Here is a 12,557-nt window from a genome sequence, read left to right as displayed (position 1 = left end):
CACCCACCCGCCTCCTAACCTGGCCCCAGACAGAGTCCAGGAACTTGTGTTCCCTGATGTGAAAATTTCCCTGCCAGGTTAGGCAGAACTTGCTTTAAAACTCTGGTGCCCGGCCAACCACGTCTTGCGTCTTTTTCTCGGCACTGTGTTTTCTCACTTGGTCCTCTCCATTCTGCAAGGTAGGAATTACATTACTGGTTGGCAGATGAGGAAATGCTCAGAAAATTTCATTCAGCTGAACATGGGTGGGGACCAGCTCGGGGGCGGATGTGCTCGAGGCTCCACAGCTGGTTGGTGGAAAAGCCTGGAGGACTCACGCCCAGGTCTGCCAGACTGGAAAGCTTGTACCAATTGACCTGGCTCAAATATTGATTCTCCTATTTCCCTTTTCTCCTCTTGCTGCCCCAGAGTGACATTCTTCCCTGTCCCTGGCGTGCCTTGCATATTGTGGGGAGTGGGGTGCCTTCTCTGGTAAGCCTGGGCACTGTACATTGGACACTGGTGTAGGTTGAACTGGTGAGCCCTCCCATCTGATCTGCACCAGAACAGAAGCCCTGTTCGCCTCCGGTGTGGGAGCCCTGTGGATACATTTTGGACTTCCCCCATGAGTGCTAAAATGTCCTGTTGAGGCCATGGGCAGAGGTTCAGAAGCGGGAGGATGGTTTCAGCTGTGATCATCAGGGAAAAGGTAGGATCTGAGAAAAAGCATGCCTCAGAAAGCAAGGTTGCTGGAGGGGGGACAGCTGCCAGGTGCCTCGGTACCAGGACATCACTGAATTGTGAGGCAAGATGGCCTCTGTTGTGGTGTGTGGTGGTGGGGGTCTGGGAACCAGAGAGGGAGAGCTTCCTGGAGATCAGTCGTTCTTACACTTGGGGGTGGGGTGAGGAGGCCTTCAACTTTATTTTTTTATTTTTATTTTTTGCTTTTTTAGGGCTGCACCCACAGCATATGGAAGTTTCCAGAATAGGGGTCGAATCAGAGCCATAGCTGCCACCTACACCACAGCTCATGGCAACACTGGATCCTTAACCCACTGAGCAAGGCCAGGGATCGAACCTGCAATCTCATGGTTCCTAGTCGGATTCATTTCTGCTGCACCATGGTGGGAACTCCTCAGGCTTCCAACTTTAGATGAGGTCAAAGACCTTATGTTCCCCCTTAGCTGGCAGGTTCCCACTTTTCAGTTTTGGAGATTTCTTTCGTGTCTCAGGAATAGGGTTATGCATGGATCATTTTTGAAGTACAGTGTGTGCACGGCTTAAAGTCTTAATTATTGATACATAAGAGGGCTAAACTACTGTTGTTACAGATACGGGAACCTACCTAGTATGAGGTTAAACAACCCGCAAGGAACACTGACGTAAAACTAACCACATTTATAAATTAAAAGCAAAATTAGTAACTATTAAAATAGGAGGGAGTTCCCGTCATGGCACCGTGGAAATGAATCTGACTAGGAACCATGGAATTGCGGGTTCCTCCCTGGCCTTGTTCAGCGAGTTAAGGATCTGGTGTTGCTGTGAGCTGTGGTGTAGGTCACAGAAACGGCTTGGATCCTGCATTGCTGTGGCTGTGGCATAGGCCGGAGGCTACAGCTCTGATTAGACCCCCTAGCCTGGGAACCTCCATATGCCACAGGTGTGGCTCTAAAAAGACAAACAAAAAACAAAAAAAACCTGAGCAGACATTTTTCCAAAGAAGACATACAGATGGCTAAGAATGCACATGAAAAAATGTTCAGCATCGTTAATCATCTCTAGTGCAAATTAAAACAAAAATGAGATATCACTTAATACTTGTAAGAATAACTGTCATCAAAAAGGACACAAATAAGTGTTGGAGAAGATATGGAGAAAAGGGCCCTTGTACACTTTTTTTTTTTTTGTCTTTTGTCTTTTAGGGCCGCACCCGAGGCAAATGGAGGTTCCCAGGCTAGGGGTCCAATCAGACCGGCCTACGCCATAGCCACGGCAATGCAGGATCCAAGCTGCTTCTGTGACCTACACCACAGCTCACAGCAACGCCAGATCCTTAAACCCACGGAGCAAGGCCAGGGATCGAACCTGCAATCTCACGGTTCCTAGTCAGATTTGCTTCTGCTGCACCATGACAGAAATTCCCTTTTTTTTTTTTTTTTTTTAGGGCCCTGGTGCACTTTTGATGGGATTGTAAATTGGTGTAGCTTCTGTAGAAAACAGTATGGAGTTTTCTCAAAAAAGTCCTAAAAGTATGACTCAGCAATTTCACTCCTGGGTATATATCGGAAAAAAAAAACCAAAAATACTAATTAGAAAAGATACAGGAGTTCCCGTCATGGTCCAGTGGTTAATGAATCCGACTAGGAACCATGAGGTTTCGGGTTCGGTCCCTGCCCTTGCTCAGTGGGTTAAGGATCCAGCATTGCTGTGAGCTGTGGTGTAGGTCGCAGATGTGGCTCGGATCCCGCGTTGCTGTGGCTCTGGTGTAGGCCGGTGGCTACAGCTCTGATTTGACCCCTAGCCTGGGAACCTCCATATGCCTCAGGAGCGGCCCAAGAAATAGCTAAAAAAAAAGACAAAAAAAGAAAAGAAAAGATACACACACATCCCATTGTTCATAACATCGTTATTTACAATTGCCAAGATATGGAGACAACCTAAGTGTCCATCAACAAATGAAGGGGAGTTCCCTTCGTGGCTCAGTGGTTAACGAATCCGACTAGAAACTCATGAGGTTGGGGATTTGATCCCTGGCCTTGCTCAGTGGGTTAAGGATCCGGCATTGCCGTGAGCTGTGGGGTAGGTTACAGATGCGGCTCGGATCCCGAGTTGCTGTGGCTCTGGTGTAGACCGGCAGCTGCATCTCTGATTCGACCCCTAGCCTGGGAACCTCCATATGCCGCGGAAGTGGCCCAAGAAATGGAAAAAAAAAAAAAAAAAGGATAAAGAATATGTGAGATACACACACACACGGAATACTACTCAGCCATAAAAATGAAAATTTGCCATTTGCAGCAACATGGATTGACTTGGAAGGTATTATGCTCTAGTAAAATAAGTCAGAGAAATATCTGTATGATATTACATATGTGGAATCAGAAAAATAAAACACTAGTGAATGTAACAAAGAACAAACAGACTGGAGTTACCTGTCGATCTAGTGGTTGTCACTGCTATGGCGCAGGCATGGATTTGATCCTAGCTTGGGAACTTCCATGTGCTGCAGCCATGGCCAAAAAGAAAGAAAGAAAAACTAGTGCTTAACAGTGGGGAGAGGGAAAGGGGGAGGGGCAAGATAATGGGAGGGGATTAGGAGGTACAAACTACTATGCACAAAGGAAGTAGTCTACAAGGATGTATTTATTGTATAACAGGGCATATAGCCAACATTTTATAATAATTATAAATATAACCTTAAAAATGTGAATCATTGTTGGACACCTGAACTTTATATAATATTGTACATCAACTATACTTCAATTAAAAAATCACATTGGGAATTCCCATTGCGGCACAGCGGAAATGAATCCTACTAGGAAACAAGAGGTTGTGGGTTCGATCCCTAGCCTCACTCAGTGGGTTAAGGGTCTGGCGTTGCTGTGCACTGTGGTGTAGGTTGCAGATGCAGCTCAGATCTGGCTTTGCTGTGGCGTGGACTGGCAGCTGTAGCTCCGATTTAGACCCCTAGCCTGGGAACCTCCATATGCCACAGTTTCGGCCCCCAAAAACCAAAACAAAAAAATCACATTGGGGAGTTCCTGCTGTGGCAAAGTGGAAATGAATCCAACTAACATCCGTGAGGGTGCAGACTCGATCCCTGGCCTTACTCAGTGAGTTGTAGTGTAGGTCACAGATGTGGCTCCGATCCCCTGCGGCTGTGGCTGTAGTGTAGGCTGGCAGCTATAGCTCTGGTTCAGCCCCTAGCATGGGAACCACCATATGCTGCGGGTGCGGCCCTAAAAAGCAAAAAGAAAAAGAAAAAAATCACATTGGGGCACCCAGTTTGTTGGTGATAGGAGATACTCCATGGCCTTACTCAGCTTCGCTTCATTGCCTGGTGATCTAGGATAGTTCAACGAAACTTCCCTCCTGTGCATTGCTAGGGGTCAGACTTGGCATCTGAGTCTGCTGGCTCTCCCAGCACTTTCTGCCTCCCTCTTCATATCCTCTGACAAGTATTTCACCTAAGATATTGGTGAGTTTAATCACATCTTGACAGCTGCTTCTTGGAGCACGTGGAGTAACAAAGTCATTTTCATTTGTGTATCAATGACCTATTATTAATTATTGCATCTTGTAAAATCCTCTTCTTTATCCAACTTCTCCCACTAGCATCTGCTTCTTGGCATGTCTAAAATTTAGTATCTCTTCGAGCTAATGATATTTGTTGCTTTAAGACACTAAGTTTTTTTTTTTTTTCTTTTTAGGGCTGCACCTGCAGCATATGGAAGTTCCTGGGCTAGGGGTCAAATCAGAGCTGCATCTGCCGCTCTACACCACAGCCACAGCAACTTGGTATCTGAGCCACATCTGCGACCTACAGCGAAGCTCTTGGCGATGCTGGATCCTTAACCAACTGAGCAGGGCCAAGGATCGAACCTGCACCCTCAAGGATACTAGTTGGGTTCATTACTGGTGAGCCACGACAGAAACTCCAGGGTGCTAAGTTTTAAGGTAATTTTCTATACAACAAAACTAAAGTGGAGTTCCTGGCGTGGCACAGTGGTTAACGAATCCAACTAGGAACCATGAGGTTGCAGGTTTGATCCCTGGCCTTGCTCAGTGGGTTAAGGATCAGGCGTTGACATGAGCTGTGGTGTAGGTTACAGACACGGCTCAGATCCGGCATTGCTTGTGGCTGTGGTGTAGGCCAACGGCTACAGCTCCGGTTAGACCCCTAACCTGGGAACCTCCATATGCCGCAGGAGAGGCTCAAGAAAATGCAAAATAAATAAATAAATAAATATCCTTTATGTTTCTATTGTTCTCTAGATATCATCTAAATTGGTTTTATTTCTTGTACCATAAAAGTGTTATCTAGGTTATCGTAGATTAACACTTTTAACTAGGTGTTAGGCGTCATTGCCCTGAGCTTCACTGTAGGTTTCAGATATGGCTCAGATCCTGAGTTGCTGTGGCTGTGGCTGTGGGGTAGGCTGGCAGCTGCAGCTCCAATTTAACCCCTAGCCTGGGAACTTTCACATGCCTTGGGTGCAGCTCCAAAAAAAAAAAAGATTGTTGTTTATACTTACTTTTTCCAATTCTTGTCCTGTTGTTCTTTTATTTCTTTTTGTCTGTTGGCTTTCTTTCCCTCATCCCTAGCTTATTTCTTTCCTTTCTTCTTCTTCTTCTTTTTGAGTGAGAAAAATATGCCTGGGTGATGCATCCAGGAAGCAATGTTCACCCCTAGAAATGGGTTTCAACATTTATTTTTCTTCCCCTTCTACTGAACACCCTTCCTCTTGAACAATCACAAAAACAAGGTGAATGGATAAATATCCCTGGTAAAAGTTTAAATTGACACAAGCACTTTGAAAATCAAATTATTGATACCAGGTGTGGTTATATTACATACACCATATAATCCAACAATCCTACCCCTGATCATCTACCCTGAGGAACTTCCATGTGCCTTGGGTGCAGCCCTAAAAATAAATAAGTTTGTACACTCTGGTTGAAATATAATGTTTAAATTATATTTTCTGTATGCTTGATGTTCTGGCTTCTGTGGCCTGGATAACCGGGGGGAGACACGCTTCCAAGGGCTGACCAATTCTTAGCAAAAGTCTTGTCCAGGAGCAGCTCTTTCCCTTTGCTAACTAGACAAGCCAGAGCTTGTATTTGGAACCACCTTTCCTATCAGGTCTTATACTCCAAGAGGCATTATCCCCCTGCCCTAATTATCCTAATTATCGCGGGTCAGCTAGCAGACACCCAGAGCCAAGCCCTATCTCCCAGACCCCACCAATGCCATTATACCAACCAGCCAATCCTGTGTTTCCTCATCCTTACTTTGCTTTTCTGGAGGAAAACTGAAAGTTCTGAGTCATGCTTTCTCTCTCACCTCTGCCTCCTGACCAACCTTGGTGCTTCCTTATGTGGCCCTGCGTGGTCCACCCCCCACACCCCATTCAGGAAATGTAATAAAAAAATCTTTCAATGGCTTTAGTCTCTCCCATCATCACTTAATTACCTTTGTAAATTAAAGCTCAGGCACAGATCTTATGCAGGAACAAATGTGCTCAGTGCTTCTTTGTACTGAGCATACATCTGGCACTCCCACAGAAAAACTCAGGGCTATGGAATGAAGGTAATTTTAAAACATAAAAACTTAGAGTCACAGTTTGGGAAAGTGAAGTTATGAACTTTGGTTATTACAGGGGTGTTTAGACACATAGGTGAAGGGTAAAACTGCTGCTTTTACAGATTAGATTCCCAGTCATTCAGGGTTATTAGGATCATGGTTAACAGGAAAGGAATTCCCATGTGGTGCAGAGGAAACAAATCCGACTAGTGAATGATGAGATTGCACGTTTGATCCTTGACCTCTCTCAGTGGGTTAAGGATCCAGTGTTGCCCTGAGTTGTGGTGTAGTTCGCAGACGCGGCTCAGATCAGATGTTGCTGTGGCTGTGGCGTAGGCCAGTGACTAAAGCTGCGATTCCTAACCTGGGAACCTCCATATTCCGCGGGTGTGGCCCTAAAAAGCAAAAATGATAATAATAATAAAAAAACGGAAACTGATCCTATAGGAATCTCTATGTGGTACCCCAGGCACAACTGCCCCGGTTTTAAAGAGGAACTATTGTTTCTTCACCAAGTTTCCTAAAGCCGGCTCATTATCTGGCATCATATACCTTGAAAGTTTGTTTTTTTCTAGTAAAGCCCAGGGGGAGGGTTAAGGAGTAGGAGTACAGGTCAGGGAGAGGGAACCCAGGAAGGGAAGGCAAAGAGGCTGAGCCCAGCCTGGGGGTTTCTCCTTGGTTTTCTCAAACAGCCCCTGGGCCAGGATTCAGGGAAACTATATATCAAATAGCTCTCTCTTGTTTTAAGAGGAGAGGGGTCAGGGCAACGTCCCAGGTGCCCAGGAAGAGCGTGGCTCTCAGGGTCTCAGGTCCCCAGCAAGGAGTCCGGGTGGGGGAAGCCAAGCATTGGGGATTCTCCACCTCCCCAGCGTTTCACTTCGCTAACCTGCGTCTTGTTCTTTTTCCTGGACACACGTGATACTACCCCAGATCGTAATCCCATTGGTTTCTAAAGAAGCCAATCAGCTCTCCGCGGATACCTGTTAGGAAGTTCTCAGACCAGCCAAACTCAGATCCGCCACAGACGGGGAGGATGCAGGTCACGGAGCCTCGAACCCTCCTGCTGGTGCTCTCGGGGTCCCTGGCCCTGACCGAGACCTGGGCAGGTGAGTGCGGGGTCCAGAGAAAATGGCTTTTGCGAGGGAGGAGCGAGGGGACCAACTGGCTGGGGCGAAGGACCCCCCGGGGAAGATGTGTTTCTGTCGATCCCGGGCCACAGCCAACACCCCGGTCCCGCAGCGTCCTGACCCTCAGCCTGTCCGTTCCGAGCCTCAAACCCTCTCCTTTCACTAGTGCCCCTTTTCCGTCTCACTTACTCTCTCACCTCCTTCTCCCCTCCAGGCCACCTTCACCACGGACCCAGGGACCCGCGTCTGGAGAAGGGTCAGACCCGGCCTCAGCCCCTCCCTGTTATAGGATCCCACTCGCTAAGATACCTCCATATTTTGGTATCCCGGCCCGGCCACGGTAGTGACCTTTACAGCTCTGTCGGTTTCTTGGACGACACGCAGTTCGTACGGTTCAGCAGCGATGCCGCGAATCCAAGGGTGGAGCCTCGGGCGCAGTGGATGGAGCAGGAGGGGCGGGAATATTGGGATCGTCAGACTGATATAGCCAAAGAACATTCGAAGGCTTCAAGATCGAACCTGCGGGTGATCATTGGCAACCACAACCATAGCCAGTCGGGTAAGTTCCTGCACCCCCTTACACGAGCCGGGGTCTCCCTGAGTTTCTGGGTCCAAGATTCACCCCGAGGTCAGGCCCTTTCGTCTGGGAAGAGCCCGCTAGGATTCACTCGGATTTTGTTTTCAATATAGAAGAACGGTCTCTGACCAATCACAGCGTGGGGCTGGAGCGGAACTAGGCTAGGTGGGTGAGGTCGTGCAGGGGGCGGGTTAGGTGGGCGGAGCTAACCGCGGGAGCGGGGCAGAGTCGCACAGCTTTCTTTGGGTGTCCGGCTGCGACGTGGGATCCGACGGGCGCATCCTTCGAGGGTACGAGCAGTTCTCCTACGATGGCGACGATTACATCGTTCTGAATGAAGACCTGCGCTCCTGGACCGCGATCAGTACAGTGGCTCAGATCATCCGGCGCAAGTGGGAGGCGGAGGGAGTAGCTGAACAGTATCGGGCATACTTGGAGATCGAGTGTGTGGAGTGGCTCCGCAAGTACCTCGAGAAGGGGAAGGACGTGCTGCAGCGCGCAGGTAGAGACTTTGGGCCCTCCCAGATCTCACTTCACGCTGGGGCTCTACCTCCAGCTGGCCCAACCTGAAGGGGAGAAAAAATGGGCTTGACATTAAGACCACTGGAACCTGTGGTTTTCAGATCCTCTATCAGAGGACCTCAGAACAATTAAAGGATTCTGTCTCTGGATGCGGAGGAGATCTCTGAAATAATTTATTAGCGGATTTCTTTGGCCATGGCCGAAGCCTTACTGACTTACCTTCTCAGACCTTCTCTGCCCCATGCCCAAATTCACTGGCAATCTGACTCCAGGTTTTTTGAGTCACTGGTCTTCCACTTAGGTCAGGACCAGAAGTCTGTGTTGTCCCACAGAGAGCCCTGGAGCCTCAGCTGTCTTGCCCTGTTTCTAGAACTTTCTAAGGCATAGGAAATTATCCCGTATCCTGGAGTCCAGGCTGGTGTCTGGGTTTTGCATTCCCTCCCCCAACCCTGGTTGTTCCTTCCAGTCTCAGAGTGGTCACAGGAGTTGCCCCTTCATGGGGCCCATGAGAGTTAATGCAAAGTTCCTAAATTTTCTCACCTTTCTCCTCAGTTCCTCCAAAGACTCATGTGACCCGCCACCCCTTCTATGACAATAAAGTCACTCTAAGATGCTGGGCCCTGGGCTTCTACCCTAAGGAGATCTCCCTGACCTGGCAGCGTGACGGGGAGGACCAGACCCAGGACATGGAGCTCGTGGAGACCAGGCCTTCAGGGGATGGGACCTTCCAGAAGTGGGCGGCCCTGGTGGTGCCTTCTGGAGAGGAGCAGAGCTACACCTGCCAGGTGCAGCACGAGGGCCTGCAGGAGCCCCTCACCCTGAGATGGAGTAAGGAGGGAGATGAGGGGGTGGATTTTGTTCTCAGAAAACCGAGAACAGGGAGTTCCCATCATGGCACAGTGGGAACCAATCTGACTAGGAACCATGAGGTGGAAGATTCAATCCCTGGCCTTGCTCAGAGGGTTAAGGATCCAGCATTGCTGTGAGCTGTGGTGTAGGTCGCAACCTGAAGGGGAGAAAAAATGGGCTTGACATTAAGACCACTGGAACCTGTTGTTGTGGCTGTGGTCTAGGCTGGCAGCTGTAGCTCTGATTTGACCCCCTAGCCTGGGAACCTCCATATGCCACGGGTGAGGCCCTTTAAAAAAAAGGAAAAGAAGGAAAGAAAACAGAGAGAGAGCAGGAGCCCTTCTGTAGACCTTCAGGGGGGTCAGAGCTTAGACTGGGTGGTCAGGGGCCTTCACCTTCCCTTCTGTTCCCAGAGCCACCTCCTCTGTCCCTCAACCTCATCATGATTTGCATTGCTGTGAGTGTGCTTGTGGTCACTGTGCTTGGAACTGTGATCTGGAGAAAGAGGAACTCAGGTAAGGGAAGATGTGAAAGCTGAGTTTTCTTATGCCACTGGAGGGGTTTCAAGGCAGAAGATGTCCAATATCTTGCCTCAGGACTGGGAGGCAACATCTACATGCACGTACTTTCCCAGTCTGGAAAAAGTCCCTTTTTGCTAACACTCTTTTGAAAAGAACATGGGTAAAAGAGGAACATTTTTTCCCTTGATGATTCTGGTAATGGTGATCTGATTTCCAGCAGCTAAGGCCACACCTCCAGGAGGCGCTTAGTATAATTCTCTCACAGTCTCTTTCCTTGGGTTTCCCAATCCTGCACTGGTTCTGCATTCCCAGTTCTGGAAACTTCCCTAGGGTCCAGGACCAGGGTCTTCCTATAGGCCCTGCGCCCCACCCTCCAGCTTCTCACATGATGTTTTTCTCCTACAGGTGGAAATAGAGGGAACTATGTTCAGGCTGCAAGTAAGTATGGAGGCATATAGGGGCGAGGGCGAGACCCTTGAGAGAGTGAGTGTTGATGGAGCCCACTAGGGGGGCTCACCTAGCCCATAGTATTTCCTTTAGCCTCACTTCCTATGGGCCCTTACACAGTTCTTTACTATTCTACTCCAGGCAGACAGGATCCAGGGCTCTAACATATCTCTCATGGCTTCTTTTTTTGTTGTTGTCTTTATATTTTTTCTCATGGCTTCCAAAAGTGAGGCTCTGGAGGCCCTGAAGAGAGAGAAGGGTTGGGTTATGGGGACTCTCTGGATTTGAACAATTTTGAGAGTGGAAGTTTGTTCAGAATGCAAGACACTGACTGACGTGAATTTCTTCCTTTTTTTTTTTTTTTTCCCGTCTTTTTAGGGCCCCACCCACGGCATGTGGAGGTTCCCAGGCTAGGGGTCTAATTGGAGCTGCAGCTGCCAGCCTATACCACAGCCACAGCAAGGCGGGATCCGAGCCCAGCGTCTGCAACCTACACCGCAGCTCATGGCAACGCCGGATCCACAACCTGTTGAGCGAGGCCAGGGATCAAACCTGCAACCTCATGGTTCCTAGTCGGATTCATTTCCGCTGTGCCACGACGGGAACTCCCTGAATTTATTCTTGATTGTTTTCTCCTACAGGCTGACTTGTGTGGGACTGAGTGAAGAAAGATTTGTTCATGCCCCTAAGCTGTGACTTCAGAACCCGGCCTTCTGTTTTCCTAGAGGGCTTCTGAATGTGTCTGCCTTGCTGTAGTTTCATGTGAGGAAGTGCCGAGGTTAACCCATCCCTGCCCAGCACGGCCCCCAGTCCCCCTATAGCATTGTGTGTTTGCATGTAGGGTATATCTCAGCTGTGGGCAGTTCTTTGTATATCAATGTTACTTCAATAAAGCTGTGTGAAAAATAATATCACTTTGAAAAGCATGTTTTGAAAGTGGCTGGGTGATTCCTAATTTAACTGTTGCTATTTGAGATCGTATATTAGGTTGATAAAGTCCTTGTAACTTTTATGTTTTTTACTTTTTCTTTTTTTTTTTTTTTTTCTAAGCCACATCCCATGGCATATGCAAGTTCCTGGGCCAGGGATCAAATTTGAGCTGCAGCTGTGACCTGCACCACAGCTGCCAAAATGCTGGATCCTTAATCCACTGCACCATAGCGGGAACTCCTCTTATTGTTGAATTTTAAATTCTTTGTATATTTTGGATAATAGTGATTTCTCTGTTATTTGCAGACATTTTTCTCCTAGTCTCTGTGGCTTGTCTTTCCATTCTCTTAGGTATTGCTAGGTTTAAAATTTAGATGATGTAAATAATTTTAAGGAGTTCTCGTTGTGGCTTAGCGGGTTAAGAACCCAATTAGTACCCATGAGGATATGAGTTCAATCCCTGGCCTCACTCAGTGGTTTGAGAATCTTGCATTGCTATAAGCTGCAGCATAGGTCACAGATGCGGCTTGGATCTGGCATTGCTGTGGCTGTGGTGTAGGTCAGCAACTGCAGCTGTGATTCAGCCCCTAGCCCAGGAACTTCCATATGCTGCAGGTGCGGCCCTAAAAAGGAAAAAAAAAATGTATATAGATAGATAGATAGATAGATAGATAGATAGATAGATAGATAGATAGATAGATATAGTAGCCTGACAAACTATAAAATACCTCTTCAGGAGTTCCCTGGTGGCCTAGCAGTTCAGGATCTGGTATTGTCGCTGCTGTGGTTTGGGTCGCACCTATAGCACCGTGTTTTTTTTTTAATTAAAAAAATTTATTAAAGTATAGTTGATTTATGTGTTGTGTCAATCTCTGTACAGCAATCACTGTACAGCAAAGTAACCCAGATATATATATATATATACACACACATACTTTTTTTCATATTTATCATCCATCATGTTCTATCACAGGAGTTTGGATATAGTTCCCTGTGCTATACAGTAGGGCCTCATTGTTTATCCATTCTAAATGTAATAGTTTGTACCTATTAACCCCAAACTCTTAGTCCATTCCACTCCCACCCCCTCCCCCTTGACAACAAGAAGTCTGTTCTCCATGTCTGTGAGTCTGTTTCTGTTCTGTAGATAGATTCATTTGTGCCACATTTTAGATTCCACGTATAAGTGATATCATATGGTATTTGTTTTTCTCTATCTGACTTACTTCACTTAGTATGAGAATCTCTAGTTGCATCCATGTTGTTGCAAATGGCATTATTTTTCTTTTTCATGGCTGAGT

General features: G+C 47.5%; 1 protein-coding gene and 1 long non-coding RNA gene across 6 annotated transcripts; one reads left to right on the top strand and one right to left on the bottom strand.

The window, feature by feature from the left end:
- Nucleotides 1-9: 9 nt before the first annotated feature.
- Nucleotides 10-7,628, bottom strand: LOC125136340 (uncharacterized). 2 transcript variants are annotated; one of them, XR_007137160.1, is made up of 4 exons: nucleotides 7,264-7,628; nucleotides 6,173-6,276; nucleotides 5,232-5,385; nucleotides 10-172 (listed from the first exon to the last, which is right to left on the bottom strand). It is a non-coding gene; the product is annotated as an uncharacterized LOC125136340 (long non-coding RNA). The 2 variants fall into 2 exon arrangements; XR_007137159.1 differs by lacking the exon at nucleotides 7,264-7,628 and having other exon boundaries at nucleotides 6,173-6,514.
- LOC125136335 (class I histocompatibility antigen, Gogo-C*0203 alpha chain) lies at nucleotides 7,231-11,235 on the top strand. Of its 4 annotated transcripts, none has more exons than XR_007137158.1 (7): nucleotides 7,231-7,389; nucleotides 7,625-7,969; nucleotides 8,214-8,489; nucleotides 9,062-9,294; nucleotides 9,772-9,873; nucleotides 10,285-10,317; nucleotides 10,968-11,235. XR_007137158.1 is itself a non-coding variant. In XM_047797078.1 (7 exons), exons 1-7 carry the CDS (start codon nucleotides 7,317-7,319, stop codon nucleotides 10,970-10,972), a joined length of 1,110 nt encoding a protein of 369 aa, XP_047653034.1. In that variant the 5' UTR covers nucleotides 7,231-7,316; the 3' UTR covers nucleotides 10,973-11,235. The 4 variants fall into 4 exon arrangements, 3 of the variants coding, with proteins under 3 accessions (XP_047653034.1, XP_047653032.1, XP_047653035.1); XM_047797078.1 differs by having other exon boundaries at nucleotides 9,062-9,337; XM_047797076.1 differs by lacking the exon at nucleotides 10,968-11,235 and having other exon boundaries at nucleotides 9,062-9,337; nucleotides 10,285-10,609.
- The last annotated feature ends 1,322 nt before the right edge of the window (nucleotides 11,236-12,557 follow it).

The sequence above is a fragment of the Phacochoerus africanus genome, chromosome 9 (assembly GCF_016906955.1).
Source record: "Phacochoerus africanus isolate WHEZ1 chromosome 9, ROS_Pafr_v1, whole genome shotgun sequence".
NCBI classification, from domain to species: Eukaryota; Metazoa; Chordata; class Mammalia; order Artiodactyla; family Suidae; genus Phacochoerus; species Phacochoerus africanus.
This window is presented reverse-complemented; position numbering and strand designations above follow the sequence as displayed.

Bases quoted from the DNA above. Each gene is read 5' to 3' on its own strand.
- LOC125136335 (XM_047797076.1), top strand. From the start codon at position 7,317: ATGCAGGTCACGGAGCCTCGAACCCTCCTGCTGGTGCTCTCGGGGTCC. The intron at 8,490-9,061 runs GTAGAGACTTTG...CTTTCTCCTCAG, and splicing joins GGACGTGCTGCAGCGCGCAG to TTCCTCCAAAGACTCATGTG. The intron at 9,874-10,284 runs GTAAGGGAAGAT...TTTCTCCTACAG, and splicing joins CTGGAGAAAGAGGAACTCAG to GTGGAAATAGAGGGAACTAT.